This window comes from Phalacrocorax carbo, chromosome 2 (genome assembly GCF_963921805.1).
Source record: "Phalacrocorax carbo chromosome 2, bPhaCar2.1, whole genome shotgun sequence".
NCBI classification, from domain to species: domain Eukaryota; kingdom Metazoa; phylum Chordata; class Aves; order Suliformes; family Phalacrocoracidae; genus Phalacrocorax; species Phalacrocorax carbo.
The window spans coordinates 161,662,861-161,677,889 of record NC_087514.1 but is presented as its reverse complement, the minus strand read 5'-3'; the positions used below and the strand labels follow the sequence as shown (position 1 = coordinate 161,677,889).

General features: G+C 40.7%; 1 protein-coding gene across 1 annotated transcript in view; it reads left to right on the top strand.

Annotated features, from left to right (window-relative positions):
• Positions 1-15,029, top strand: part of LOC104051585 (sodium channel protein type 5 subunit alpha-like) — a 176,790-nt gene that overhangs the window by 78,617 nt on the left and 83,144 nt on the right. The window contains exons 14-15 of the mRNA XM_064445100.1: positions 1,124-1,297; positions 2,720-3,076. Coding sequence (XP_064301170.1) covers positions 1,124-1,297; positions 2,720-3,076 — 531 coding nt within the window. The remainder of the gene's footprint in view (positions 1-1,123; positions 1,298-2,719; positions 3,077-15,029) is intronic.

The following is a 15,029-nucleotide window of genomic DNA, read 5'->3' as shown; positions in this document are numbered from 1 at the left end:
TTAATGGGTTTCTCATCTTTGTTCATCAGAGTTGATCAGTTTTGCTGGGATACTGCCGTAAATATTCAGCTTATTGGAAGGAAAGCTTTTCTCCTTGACTCTATGTTACTGATACGTGAGCTCTGGATTCACCCCTCTTTTTTGACCTGCACAGTGCGTTGATATTGGCTGTTTTGTGGAAAACCACGTGCTTTAATAGAAAAGTGCAATAGAGAATTTTTCAGAAACACAAAGCTCTGTGCGCGTTGTACTGGGACTTGGAACAAAAGTAAAACAATATATGAAGAACTTGATGTGCACATTGTGTTATTTTAAGTTGACTGTAGCCTTGCGTTGTGCATTTAGACTGGTACTTAAGGAGGGCATATGACAGGACAAGATCTGATTGTCTGAGATACTTTGCAGGAATGTATTAAAACTGAATTTGCTGTCTGCAGCCTTCCCTCTCCCTCTCCTTCTGCCTCCTAAGTAATATTTATATGTTGTTTTAAAGAAAAATATTCCAATTAGAACTTCCACCATCCGACATTTGAACTGGGTCATAAACAAGCAATGTGTTCCCAAGATGCTGTGAAAAGAAAATTGCCGTGACTATTTGTAAAAAAAAAAAGACTAGGACTGAAATTAGAGTTTCTAATCACCTTCGCTGCCAGCAATAACCTCAGAACGACTGGAGGCTTGCATTGCCCTGGTATTGATAATAATAACAGAATAAAAAGGGATAATACAGCGGGTACACTACAACCCAAATACCCCTTTAACACTCCCACTACATTCATTTGGGTTTCTCCACTGAAATGAATAGATTTAACCTTTATAAAAGGCACCTTTTCACTTTCTTTTTTACCACTGGGATTATTCAGATGACATAAGGAGGTGGAAATGTATGTTCCAGTCCAGAGCTTGAACTCAGATATCATTGTAAGTTTATAACAGTATCAAATGTTATTGTGAAAAGACTACACTAAGTTGTAATAGTGATAAAGAATCAGCCATGAAGAATAAAGCATTTGCCTGTAGAATGTTTTTGGCTTTCTGCTGTGTTTACCTGTATCAGTGGAAAGTCTGCAAGCAAGGAGGCGTGCTTAAAAGGTTACTTTGACTTCGTATTTTCTTTCTGCAGGTCTTCACTGGGATTTTTACAGCAGAAATGATCTTCAAAGTAATTGCCCTTGACCCCTACTACTATTTTCAGCAGGGCTGGAATATTTTTGACAGCATAATTGTTATACTAAGCCTGATGGAACTGGGTTTGTCCAGCATGGGAAACCTATCTGTTTTACGCTCCTTTCGACTGGTAACGGTCTTACTCTGTTCTTACCCCTCGTCTTTTATTACATATAAACTCCAACATGAATGCAACATATTTTCTTAAAAATGCATCTACCGATAAAGACTTTAATTGCTGCAAACTCCTGAACAGTACATGACAGTAATTATAGTCTTCGGGATAAATGGAATTGTTCCAGATTTACATCAGGGTAAATGAGAACATAATTTGATTCCTCCTAGATGTGCCAGGTACTTGTAGCACACTTAAAATGTTTGAGATCCAATTTGTAATAAAAATCTGCCATTTTATACCTGTGCACCTGTTAGCATAGTCAGAGGATAATTGATAGCCCAAGAAATGCAAGAGCCAGTAACTTGTCGTTTTTAGAAGTTGTTATTCCTAAATTATGTTATAAACATGCCACCATTCTTCTAAATGTTGTCAAAAGAAAATGCCTTTGAATTATTCACAGAGTGATTTTTATTTTTTCTAGAACTGATCAGCATAACATAGCATCTGTCTTTCACGGGAACTCCTTAGCTGTCAGCTCCTTTGTTATGCACAGGATAGTGGTATTCTATTAATGAGAGACTGTTGACATATTGGAACAGAAAAGTAGTTTCCTTGCCAGCCTGACATTTATGTTGCACTTCATGTACTAGGATGTCCATGCTAATCATTCTGGCCATGATATGGCTTCACGGCTTGGAAAGACCAGGAAAATAAGCCCTTATGGTTACATTTAGCAGAATACCTTTTTTTTTTTCTTCCAAATCTCTCAGTGCTGCTCAAAAATGCAAATTTTTCACCACTGCTGCTAGGTCTCCTGTCAGTTTTTGAGCAACCCCTCTTCAATAGGGCTGAAATTAAACCTTCAGTTGAAAACACAGCACAAGGGCTGGGAATCATTTACGTTCTTAAAATAGGTCTTAAGTGGGACGTGGGTTGTGCGGAGACTGCGTGATCCTCAGCACAGAGGTGATTTTCACCCTGGGAGCTACCAGCTAATAGCATCTGGCTGAGGCTCGCTCAGAAACACAGAGGAATTGCTTCTCTCTTTGTGGGATTGAACCCTAAACCCCTTTCCCCGGGTGCCTGCCAGGCTGTTTAATTTGAGGAGAAAAAACAATGTAAAAGAAAATATTAAGACCGGAGATTTCCTCCTTCCATCCTCTCCCCACCATGATATTGGGGGAATGAGCCTCTAAAAGCATGTCTATGTTACAAGGCAGAGCATAGCTCTGGAAAGGTTAATTCTCATCCAAGAAGCCAGCTGATATTTTATTAATAGCTGAAGTGAGGTTAACAGGAAGTATGGCTAAAATCACCTTGTACCGCACACACTGTGGCATTTAACGTCTTTCACGTTACCCACTTTAATAATTAATTGGCTGAAATGTCTGTTGCTTCTGCGAGCTGACACTGTTGTTTATGTTTTGTTCACAGCTGCGAGTCTTCAAATTGGCAAAGTCCTGGCCGACCTTAAATACGCTCATTAAAATCATTGGTAATTCAGTGGGTGCCCTCGGTAACCTCACTCTTGTGCTGGCAATCATCGTCTTTATTTTTGCTGTGGTAGGAATGCAGCTTTTTGGGAAAAGCTACATGGACAACGTGAAGAAGATAAGCACAACTGGTAATTTGCCACGGTGGCACATGAACGATTTCTTCCACTCGTTCCTCATCATCTTCCGAATTTTGTGTGGGGAGTGGATCGAGACCATGTGGGACTGCATGGAAGTAGCTGGGCAGCCACTGTGCCTTCTCGTCTTCCTGTTGGTCATGGTGATAGGAAACCTGGTGGTGAGTTCCTGAGGTGTTTTTTCTCCCTTTTCTGATGGACGTGTGCAAATGAACCATTTTTTTAATCCAGAAATGGCAAATCTCGTATTGCTCCATGGCTTTAATTAGATGAACCGAGTTGTCAGCGAGAGAAACTTGTTCATATCCCAAGTACGAAATTGGTAGCATTGCATTACTAATTAGGAATGAAGGGTGACTGTTTTTTGCAGAGCAGATGATGTTTTACTAGAAGAAAGGCACATGAGCCGGTTATAATGATTTTATTTCTTAAGCCATTCATGGGGCTGAAGGGATTCCACGTCTCTCTCCTATACAGGGGTGGATATCACCTCAGTGGTCACTGTATCGGGAGACATTTTGATTTCCCTTCATTTCTGGTCGAGAACACGTGAGCCTAACAGCTAGCACAGTGTCCCTGAGTGGAGTTTCGAATGTCTTTAGCCTGCATCTTCTAGGAAGCTGCAGGTTGCGTTTACAGTAATGTCACTTGCTCGCTTGCTTTTTTTAATAGAGTATCCCATAAGCATGGCTTACATAAGCTCTGAACCTATTAAGACTGAATTGTATTTCCCTGTTGACATCTTATGGAGCGCTTTGCTGGCTTGCAGTCATTGTGGAAATGTTTCGCCTGTTCAGCTTACAGAGCATCTTTGACATCGTGGCTCTAATGGACTTACTGTTTATGTAGTGAGTTGTTTAACAGTAGTTGTTGTTATAAAAAATGTTGGGGTCTGCTGCCGTTTGCTTTTAATGGTTGTTTTGCTTTTAAGTACCCTATGTTTTGGTTCTCGGCTGCTGGGACAGAAAAGTTCTTCAAAGAGCTTGAAAGCTTGAAAGTTGAAAAAGAAAGCACATTGTTTTACTTACATTAATTTATATTGTCACAGTTTTGCACAGAAAATGTTGACTGCAAGAGCAAATTAAATTTTATAAGTTTTTTTTACACAAGTCAAAAGATTAAAGTATAATTACTCTGAAAGTGGCAAATTACTTATGTTTGGGTTTTTTTTTTTTCCCTACTTTCCTGTTTTTATAGATTTTTCTTGGAACTAAATGCGATTAGAGGAGTTGAGGCAAATTATTACTTTCTGCATATATTTTGGGGGAGTTTAGCCTGAGATCCAGAAACTTAATCTCCCCCTGCCATCAAGCAATGGATTCAGTGTATGGTAATGAAACCTGAAAATAATATGTGATAAATTCTGGGGAGAATGTTAACATTTGAAATATTCATGGATTATTGAAAGATGTGAATTTGCAACATCTGATACCCTTAGATATTAACACTCATCAGCACGCATAAGTTCCGTTAAATATAAAATCTGATTCAGCAGAGACTGTACTAACAATATCTACATATATTTAACCTTCAGTGCTAAAAAAAGGCTGTCCCAGATGTAAAACCAGGTATTGAAAACCTCTGTCAGCCTGGATAAGCTGAAGTTATTGGTTGGCTGAAAGCAAAAATGCTAGCTTTATCCTTTTCAGCCAACATTTCTCTAAGCATGTGCAAAGACTGGTAAATAGGAATGATTATTGTAAAAAAAAAAAAACCAAAAGGAAATGATTCATAGGTGTTAAAAGAACAACAGAGTCTGAATCATAAGACTCATCCAGTGTCAGCTGCATTACACGGAGATTCCATGATGTTGATTAGCAGGTAGAGAGAAGGTCATCTTATTCCTCTGGTATCAGCAAAATTCTTGTTTTCATTAGAGAGAGTGGATTAAATTCACAAACTCATTTATTTGCTGAACATCATCAGACCCAAACATTTTTGTAGCTGAAAAGCACCATGAACCCTTTAAGATAAGAAGACTCAAGCGCTGAGTCTTTTACCTGTAACTGCGTTGCAATCTGTGCCAGCAGAATTTCTGTTTTAATTTGCTGAGATCCTCATTCTTCCTCTGCATTTCAAGAATCACTTCTGATAAGGAAAATATTATCCTGAGGTTGTATCTCATGCGGACTCTGAATGCCGCCTTAGTCGCTGAAGGCATGGAGGAAATCCTGTCTTGTTTTTCCCTATGTAGCAGGCCTACGTGTTCATCTAGATTAAATGCTTTTATCTGTCATATAAGTCAGTATTTATGGTAGGATCTGTGGTCACGTTCCCAACTGCAAGGCTAACTGTTGCAGAGCAGACCTGCTCTTTAACTACTGTAAAGTAATGGCTGCGGACGTGTGCTGGAAGAGCTACAACCGCTGCGATTCTGCGGTAGGTTCAGTGATTTGGTCTGCGGGTCTCACCGAGCCTCACTAACATAAATTCAAAGGAACGGTGGAAGAAAAGCAAGGAAAGTTAGTAAGTGTCCTGGGCAACTTCATGTCATAGAGCAGTCCAGCTGTTGAAAGGGATTTCAGTAAATCTTAAATCTTTGGTTTGTATTCATATATCCTGAAAATGTCTTGGACCAGTGCAGTGCCGCATGAAACTATGTTTATTACCAGTCAGCTGATATTTGAGTCATCTTCAAAGAGCTAAACTTTACAGCATAGCTGGAAAATTAAGTGCTATGCAACTGCCCTTTGCCCAGTAACACTGTGCTACTATTGCCAGAATGCATTTTTAGAGTCACTGAAGCTGCTTTGGAAGGTAAAGCCAAACCAGAGAGATAATAAAACACTTTCTCCCTCATTAGTAAGAAAGAGCTTCTGAAATTGCTAACTGAATAATTACACTTACTGTTAAGTTTTATAAAGGGCTTAATGTATTTCTTACGTATGTTTATGTTACTGAGGTTAATAAGGAAAATCACCAAGACAGGAATTATTAAGAAGATGTAGGGGAGTTTGGGTAGCGAGGCAGGCCCCGGTGGCCCCTACTCTGGTGGGTCAGCCAGTGCGGGAGTCAAGTGTGACAGCAGCCACTTCTCAGGGGACAATTGTGTGTACTGGGCACTAACAACGTGCATGAATAAAACTGACACTTCAATCACAGAAGGGACAACCTTCCAACCTCTTTGTGTGCGCATGACGTACGCTGGCCCAGCCACCCTTTTCTTCTTCTCCCAGTCACCCGGGTGAAGCCTGTTTTCTACAAGCTTCTCCTGAAATGCCACCAACTGAAGGGCTGCTTGACACAGGACAGACATGCACTCACTGTCTTTGCCCGTGCTCCGATTTGGCTGCCTATGACATAGACAGCACCCAAAAAGCACCAGTTAGTGTTATGTTAACCCAAGCTAATGGCTGTGGTGCATTAACTCACCCGCAGGGCTGAGTTTCAGGACTGCTGCTGTCTCACCTCTGCCTGATTTATGAACATCCCCTAGTGCTTCCATACACCACCGTTCCCCGATCCACCACAAGCTGGTAATTCACTGCTGCATTTCCATGCTGGATTTTGCCTTCCTGAGTCACAGGCATACCGAGATGTACCAGGGAAGTGACATCTTCAGAATTTTCCTGAAAGGTGAAATATAAGGCTGGAAGTGCTCTTTTAGGATGAGTCCTATGCTTTTTTTTTTGCTTTTTTTTTTTTTTTCCTACTGTCCATGGAAATGCTATTCACTCAGGAAAATACTAATGACATTTTCTGAGTACATAAAGGTAGAAAGCACCACCAATTTCTAGGGTATCAGGCTACCCTGTAGGAAGAATTACATAACCATTATAATTGAATTAATGTGTGATGCATAGAATTATGAAATACAAAGCGTAAGGTCATACACTCCTCCCTGTTTAAGAATTTATGTTATGATCAAGTAGCTTACCAACAGAAAATGTTTGAGAGGATAATAAAAGTATACGTATCAGTCACAGTGAACATCTACATCTGAGATAACTAATGAGGAGAATGCAGAGCTAGGCATGGGAGGAGAACAGTTTAAGTGACAGGATACTGCTCATCCCAAAACAAAGCAGTATAAATCACTGCAGGTACCTTTAGAATGGGATTGGAAAGAAGGCTTCTGACTGTCAGTGCAGTGAGGTTGTTAAGGAGGACTTTCCAGCAAGACTGAGTAGCCCCAAACCAGCAGCGTGTGAGATGGAGCTTGATTAGTTTGTGAAAGGAACAACCCACATTAGCAGGGGGGTTGACTTGGTGACCCAAGAGGACCTTCCAGTCCTGTCTTCCTATGGTAATTTGAGTGCCTGGCAGCAGAGCTGCTCAGCATGGTTTGGGTGAGATCTGAAGTGGCCTGCTTTGGTTAAACCCAATGGAAACTTTTTTTCTGAAAAAGTCAGGTACTCCTGGAGCCTGTCCTTTTATTCTGCTTCTGTATCTCAGGAAACTTGAATGGATATTTTTTCTGTTTTAACATAGCTTGTGACTGTAACACACAGAAATCTTGAAATGTCACATTCTTGGAAAAAAGAGGTTTGTCCCTTCCTGCAAGTCAGTATAGGACAATTCCTTGAACAGGTATTCTGGGAAAATGTTGCAAAACCCTCCATCTGGTTAAAACCTGTGCATCCTCAAGCAGGTCAGACACCAGAAAAAAACTCATTAGGCCTCATTCACCACCGGTTTGATCTTTAACAGCCACAATCTCTTGATAAAATGACACATTAGCAGAACTGTTCTGACAGAGACATGTCTCTGCAGCAGGGCGAAAGAGAAAGAAATCAAGTGTACGGGGAATATGAGCAGTGCATAACTTCTTAGTAATTCTACTTCAGCATGAGTCTCCCTTCCTACCACTAAAAGGTTGTCCTGAGCACCACCAATGCAATCTGGATGTGAATAAATATCCTAGAAGAAGGAGAAGGCACAAGGGATGAAGGGCCATTTACCACAGATCTTGGCCTGACAGATGTGCAAGAGAGAGATTTGGGATGGGGAGGATTGTTTGGGTGGCAAAGAGAAGTGACTACAGGCATAGGGAGTCACCATCCCCAGAGGTATTTAAAAGATGGGTAGATGTGGTGCTTGAGGATATGGTTTAATGGTGGACTTGGCAGGGTTAAGTTAGCGGTTGGACTCGATGATCTTAAATGTCTTTTCCGACCTAAACGATTCTATGATTCTATCTGTGAAGCTTAGTCTATCAGAAGAAATTCATAGCAATTTCCTATCCTGGACCACTTTCCTAAGTGGCAGTCCCCAAGTAACGTAAGGAGTCATTGGGTCCCATGTGGCTAATATTCAGCAGCTGTGGCTGTACTACAGTTAGGCAGTCGCTTCCTATGTGTGCCTGCAAATCTTTGTCCATTCAGACCAATTGTTTTCTTTCCTGCCTATTTTTTTAACATTAAGAACAAAGTAAAGGCATGTGATAAATGTTGAATTCTGCTTAGTTTTGTTTGGGTTTTTTTTGCTTTGTTTGCTAATGTTGACTTTAGTTTGGTGTTTGAAGTCAAGCAAACAACCAAAATCTCAAAAAGGAGGTAGCTGTGGTGTATAGTGTATAAACATGTAAGACGGGGCTATAGTCAGCATGGGGGATTTGTTTCTGTAAAACTATTTCCTAGAGTTAATTACTGAGTGCTACTACCTGGGGACCACGACCTCTAACAGAGGAACGTAAGAGGGAGTGTATGTGACCACTGTGTAGGCAGGCTGGTAGCCCATCCTGAAGTGTGTATCAGCTGGCCAACTGTATGGATGTAACAAAAATTTCACAGGCAAGGGACTATCCCAGCTGGAAGTTTGTGGTCAGCACAGGGTGTAAAGAAGTTTAATAATATGGAGCAAAATTACCTTTTCCATTTGTCCTCAGTGTCATAAAATGTTCCTGGGCACATTTAATTTGTTAGTGTAGAAGTAGCCATAAAGTCCTGTCTCACCCAATACTGATACATCTCCATCACTGCAAATTTCTCAGCACATCACAGCCAGGCTTGAAAGAGGTTTATGGTAATGTGTCAGATTTTCTCTTTGCTTAAATGAAATGGATATAGAGAACTATCACTGTCCCTTGTGGTGAAATCACAAGTAATAGCAAAATAGCTAGGCACCTAACAGGCCTCAGTAAAAAGTGGATTACAATTTTATATTTCAAGAGTTCATACAGCAAAAGCGTATGATGGTCAAAGAAGGTCTTCAGATGAGACTTGTATTTCTTCCTGACATGAAGGGACCGTCACTGAAAGAAGCTACATCAAGACTCTGGCATTTCTAAAAGACATGGAGCATTACACCAGGGGCTTTCAAGACCATGAAACTTTTTACAGGGTGGTTAAGGGTTGCTTTACCGCAAAGGAACGAGGACTCGTTCATTAAGATTTCTTGCACCAATAAATGAATGAAAATGGAACACTAATGACATATGATAGCGCATTTCCAGCTATCTTCTTATATTCTTTTCAAATTACATACAAATCTAGAACTGCCAAAGCCCCATTTTCATGGTTTTTACTGTCTACTCCTAAAGAAATGTGAAATTCAAGAGCTGCAGCCAGACTTGCTGCCCTGAATCAAGTCAATTATTTTTGCATTTATTGACAAACATGTTCTTTTTCATGGGGGTCACTGAAGACATCCACTCTGTGAATAAAGGTTAATCTCCTTGGAGGGAAATGTGGTATTTATATTGCATCTGATAATTAATATAAATGAACTGGAATTTTAAAATATTGTGTGCCTTCTAACTGCAAATACTAGGTTAGGTTTGCTTGCTGGAAATCCAAGGAAGTTTAGAGAGAAGATATTACAAGCCTAGGTTACAACATTTTAGGTTTTATTTTTTTGATCTTCAAATGACAGTAGAGGTATGAATCCTCAAGCTTTGTATATTGTACTTCTACCACCAAGCAGGTGCTCTTCTTGGGGCCCACCAGTTCCACTTCTTGCCAGATGGAAGGAATAGGGGATAAGATGCAACTATATAAAGCTGGGGAATTATGGTGTTTTTCAAGGAAAGGAGCATCCACAGAAGGTTCAAAGAGAAGTTCATGTTGTCCCAAGTCTTGCATGAGCACTGCCTTCCCTCTGCTCTCTCTGCATCCCTATGTTCGTGTCCTAGATGCCTTTGTTCACCTTATCTGCTCTTTCAGCAGCTCCCAACATTCTGGAAATGTGCATTTGTGTTTTGGTTACATCAGCTGAGAAGGCCACTAGACAAACAGGCGAGAATAGGCATGTCAGTAACAGTCATCGTCAGGACACACAAAATCTGCAAAGCGGCAAGCGGAGTGCGTGTGGGGTGCGCGGAGGAGGAGGACTCATCAGAAAGCTGCAGGAGCCATAATGAGAACTGGGGAAATACTGGAGATGGGGCCTGGAGAGTTAGAGGGTCCAGAAGAAGCCAGGAAGCCCAAGGGATCATTAGTGAAAAGTGGAAGTGTCATTTGGGTCTGTCTCATCAACTCGGACACTTATATAAGGGAGGCGAATTCTCTGTCTCGAGTCATGAGCAGATTTGCAGAAGAGCAGCCCAGAATATATGAATAAGCACATTTGGGGACACACACAAAATAGAGTCAAATCAACTGTCAGCATGTTACCATCCTTTTTGCTTTCATTGTTGCATGCTTACGGCTGGCAGGAGGTACATTTAGTGTGATACTGGAGAACTGAAACTTCACAGGAAAGTAGCTAAACCCCAGCATGTATCCCCGCTTCTCCCTTCATATTTTTCATGCCAGCTACCTGCATAGTCCATGTGTCCCAGAGCAATTTTTGCTATTTGTGTTCCCCATTATCCATCCTTGCTTGAGCAGTGTCCGGGAAGCAGAGCACTCAGATAGTTGATACTTTTGAGCAAACATCTGGCTGTATCTACTTAAGTATTAAACATCCTCAAGAGTAAAGAAAGGCCCACCAGAAACAGCATCATGTCATGAATAAAAAAAAATATCCTGACACCAACCATCAATCAGTCCAGTTGCCTCTGATGCCTCCTAGCAGAGATGGAAAGCTTGCATCCTCGTATCGGTTACTTTAAAGACAAACTTTTTCCCTAAGACTCCAGGCTTTAAAAGTTGTGTGATTTATCAGTGCCCACATAAATATCTATCATTTATTTTACTGAGTAGATATATCCTACCTTCATGTATAACACCACACACTGGTGCTAGAAAGTCTGGGTAAATTAGTGTCGGGATATTTATGATGGTCCATCAAAGGCTGATGGGTTTCAAAAATGCCATTGTATGGTAAATTAAGTAGAGTCCATTCGAAGCTGGGAGGTATAGGGCTGCTCTGCCCAAGAGATGTGAGGCAAATGCCCCTGAGAACACATGGGAGGAGAAACTACTTTCAAAATGTATCCCTTAAAAGTAAGCTGCTTCCTTCTGTCACTCCAGATTTATGAGTTTCTGTACCGTGCCACAGGCTCAGTTGTTTCTTCTGAAGAGTTGAATCTTGCTTGGCACTTGGTGACTAAATCCAAGCACACATCTTGTATTAGGGGACAAGTGCGTTCAGTTCCTGTTTTCAAGGTACTATATGGTGTCCATGTTGAATATATACTAAAATCTGTCATCTTTTTTCCCTGCAAGATCCATCTGCAGGAAGGTAGGGCTTTTTAAATACAAATAGCCAGAATCCTAATAAAAGTCAGTGTACACAAGAGGAGCGAGCTTTTGATTCTGATGCAGTTCAAAGGAGGCTGAAAACAAAAACTGGACTTAGGCTCTTTTTTCATCTGTGAAATACGGCATTCCCAAAAGCAATAATTCAAACCAGGTTCACTGGTGGGCTGTGACAGATTTTGGCATTTGGTGCAGATTTTCATCAGTGGAATTATAAGTATTGCATCTTGATCTATAAATGAGTCACTGAGATGTGTCAGAGAGGAATAAGATCTGATAATAATGCTAGTGCTTTTCTGTAGGTATGTATATAAGGGAATATGAAACTATATCTCATTAACCTTCACGGGTGTGAGACTTATTAGAAATACAGAGGAAGAAGAATGCTAATACATTAGTTCAATCAACCTGCCCCTTGGAAACCATCCTTATGCCTTTTGTTCTAATTGTATTTCCAAGTCAGAGATATTTCTCTAAAAATATTGCTTAAGCATTGACTCCATTACATGAACTGCTGCAAGATGAAATATTTTTAATAGGATCCACCATACATACATGTACATATATATATATTTTATTTGTGAAGACGCTTCCAGTGAATTTTTTGTTGTGATTTAGTTGTTTTCTGGGGATTGAAGAGAAGCTGAGTTTTCAAAATAAAAACCGCAGCTCTGTTAAAATAGTAGGGTAGGGTAAAATACTGCCCATTTTTTGTACTACATCTGTCCTTGGTTAATAGTGTGAGTAGGGTTTTGTCAGTGGTTAAGTTCTTGCTAATAGCTGGGTAGTTATTAAAAATCTAGAAGACACTGAGTCAAATTTAATTGGACAAGAGTGTGCAAAGGTAGGTACAACTAAATGTGTCTCTTTTTATTAATGTCACTGTGCGAGTTGTCTGGGTGTCATTGAAAGGGTAATGACAGCAGGATTCTTCCTAGTGTGCACTGAGAAAAAGACAAGGTAGACAAGGTTTTAATACTAAAATAGGCCAGGTGGTACAAATTTAATATATTATTCATTACTCCTAAATATCTTATACTTTTATATTTAAAAATAAAATCAGTTAATATTATTTCTCCCCACCAAAACTAAGCAGTGAGCAGTTCATCCTAACAGTTGCCTCTAGAAATAGCTTGTTAAAAGGGATATGTGAACAATCAGTTAGTCGTGACAACCTTAACCTTCCTAGGAGGTGTATGATTTTTAAAGGAGACTAGAATTTATCTTTTTCATGTACAGTGCGTATTCATACCTGCATTTCTCCACCTAGAATATAAGTGGCAACATGGTCTGTGGTTTCCCAAGGAAATATGCTGAAGAATACATTCAGAAGCTAAATGTAGTACACAGGACTAGATGCCAGTTTCCTGTCTTTTTGGGTCCTATTGAAGAGTAAGAAATCCCTGTGGTCAAAGACGCCCTGCCTTTGGTGTCCTGCTGCCATTCCACATTTCATCCTGTTCCCAAAAGTCGGCTTGGCTGGCTCTTAGTCTGTTAAACTCTTTCAAATCCAATAAAACCATTGGCCCACATTTGCCAAGGAGAATCCCCAGCAGATATGGATCTGCTCCATCGCTTTTGTATTACTGCAAACAGTGCGAAGGAAAAGAGAATCAGACCTGTTGTATCTTCATTCCTCTTAACAATTTTTTCCTTGGATGCTGTTTAAGTCTCTTTTCTTCTATTTCACTGTCTTTGATTTCATGCATTGTCTTTTATTCTTCCTGTTTTGTTTGGGTCATCCCTAGCCAGGTTCTTGTTTACATTAGTTCTCATTGAATAAGACCCAAATCTGCCCTTCCTTCACTTTTCTTCTACCTAAAATGTATTTTCTTTCTTTTTGGTCAACTCTGGCCTTGATTATAGCAGTCGCCTCTTTGGCATTGCTACATATCTCTGCTGTAGTCTTCCTGGCCTCATGCTTTGAGCAAATCTCCACTTTCAACATTGCTTTGCTTTCTGCCTTTCATGACATTTTTGCAAGCTCCATCTCATTGTGTATCTTGACTTCACCCTTCCCAATGCATGAGAAAATTCCAAATCTCTGTCCTGAAGCATTTGAAATTCTTGTAATTATTTCAATGCAAAAGTGGTTGGTTGTTTTTTTTTTTGACCAAGACAATTTCTTTACAGAAGCTCTGCCTTCTGTGGGTCATAGTCATATTTTCTGAGGAAAAGAGTACGTGCTAACTGATCTTAGGGTTTGGCTTGAAGTATAGTTGATATTTTCCACACTGAATTTTCATGGAGATGAAAAGAGGCACTTATATTTGTCTTTGGGGGTTGGCATTTTTTTAGCAGCTCTACTCTCAGTTCATCCCTCTTCCCCTCTGTTTGCTGCCTCCTCCTCCTCACCACCAGTTCCCTTCTCTTTCTGGCCCCTCTCACATATACTTATTTGTTGCAACCGCACAACTAAGACCACTCTCATGCTCTTTGTGCTACAAACTCCTTTGTATGGATGTTTCTTCTAGGAGGACTTCCATGTCCCTTCTCCTCCCCTGTAATTCTCGTCTCCCACATTTAGATGTCATGCCATCCCATTTCTCAGAGATTCAGCAAATGCAAAATACCTCCTGAAGCCTCTCTGCTTAAAAACACAGGCAGGTGGCTGCATCTGTTAACTGTCCAGAGCATGAACTCAAATGTGTCCCTTCCCTGTCTCGGTAGGACATTCCCTGGCCACCCATTGCAGCTGGTGCCTGGGAATTCAGGGGACAGCCCCGGCTGGGGCCAGCAGCCATGAATCAGTCCTGCCTGGGGGAAAAGCAGGGAAGGGACCTCAGCTGCCTACCCTCAGGGATGAAGAACAGGCCTTGGCTTGCCTTTGTTTACTACTGCAGATGCAATTTTTATATCATAAAATGGACTAGCTGCCTAGGTCTCAATTCCTTTCTTCTCTCTAGGGGACTGACGGTGAGCATAAACTCATAAAAATGCTCTTATGGACAACTTGCACCACTGACTGTCTCTTTTGCTTCCCCAATTTTATCTCCATCTTGCACTAAAGAAGATTTTGACCAACCCCAGTTGCTGGGATTTCAGCCACGCACACTGAATACAATTAAGAAATAAAATAATTTACAAATTTCCACATTAGCTAAATACCTTTGTATTTCCTGATATAAGAAGGTAGTCAAAGATGAGGTCAACATGCCTGGAAAGAAGAGTTTGCTTTGATCATGCAGTTGAGCATGACTTGATTTGAAGGATGCTGGTAGCCAGTCCTCCACAAAGTGCTTTTCTTATATTTTTAGTCATGCTTCTCTGCAAAACACACCTCAGAGCCAGCTTTATCCTGTAGACATATATTGCAGGAAGAAAGGACATCCACTGCCTTCCCTTCCTTGCAAAAGAACAAGGATATCTCCTTGGGTCTTTTGGAAACACTAAGAAAGCTGCAGAAGTAGCCACAGCTAAGCCAGAGACCGAAGGGGACAGGCTGCAGACGGGGGACACCATGGCAGCCAGGGGCAGATGGTGGCAGAGGAAATGGGTCACTTTTTAGGACAGCAGTGAGGCACGTGTGTCA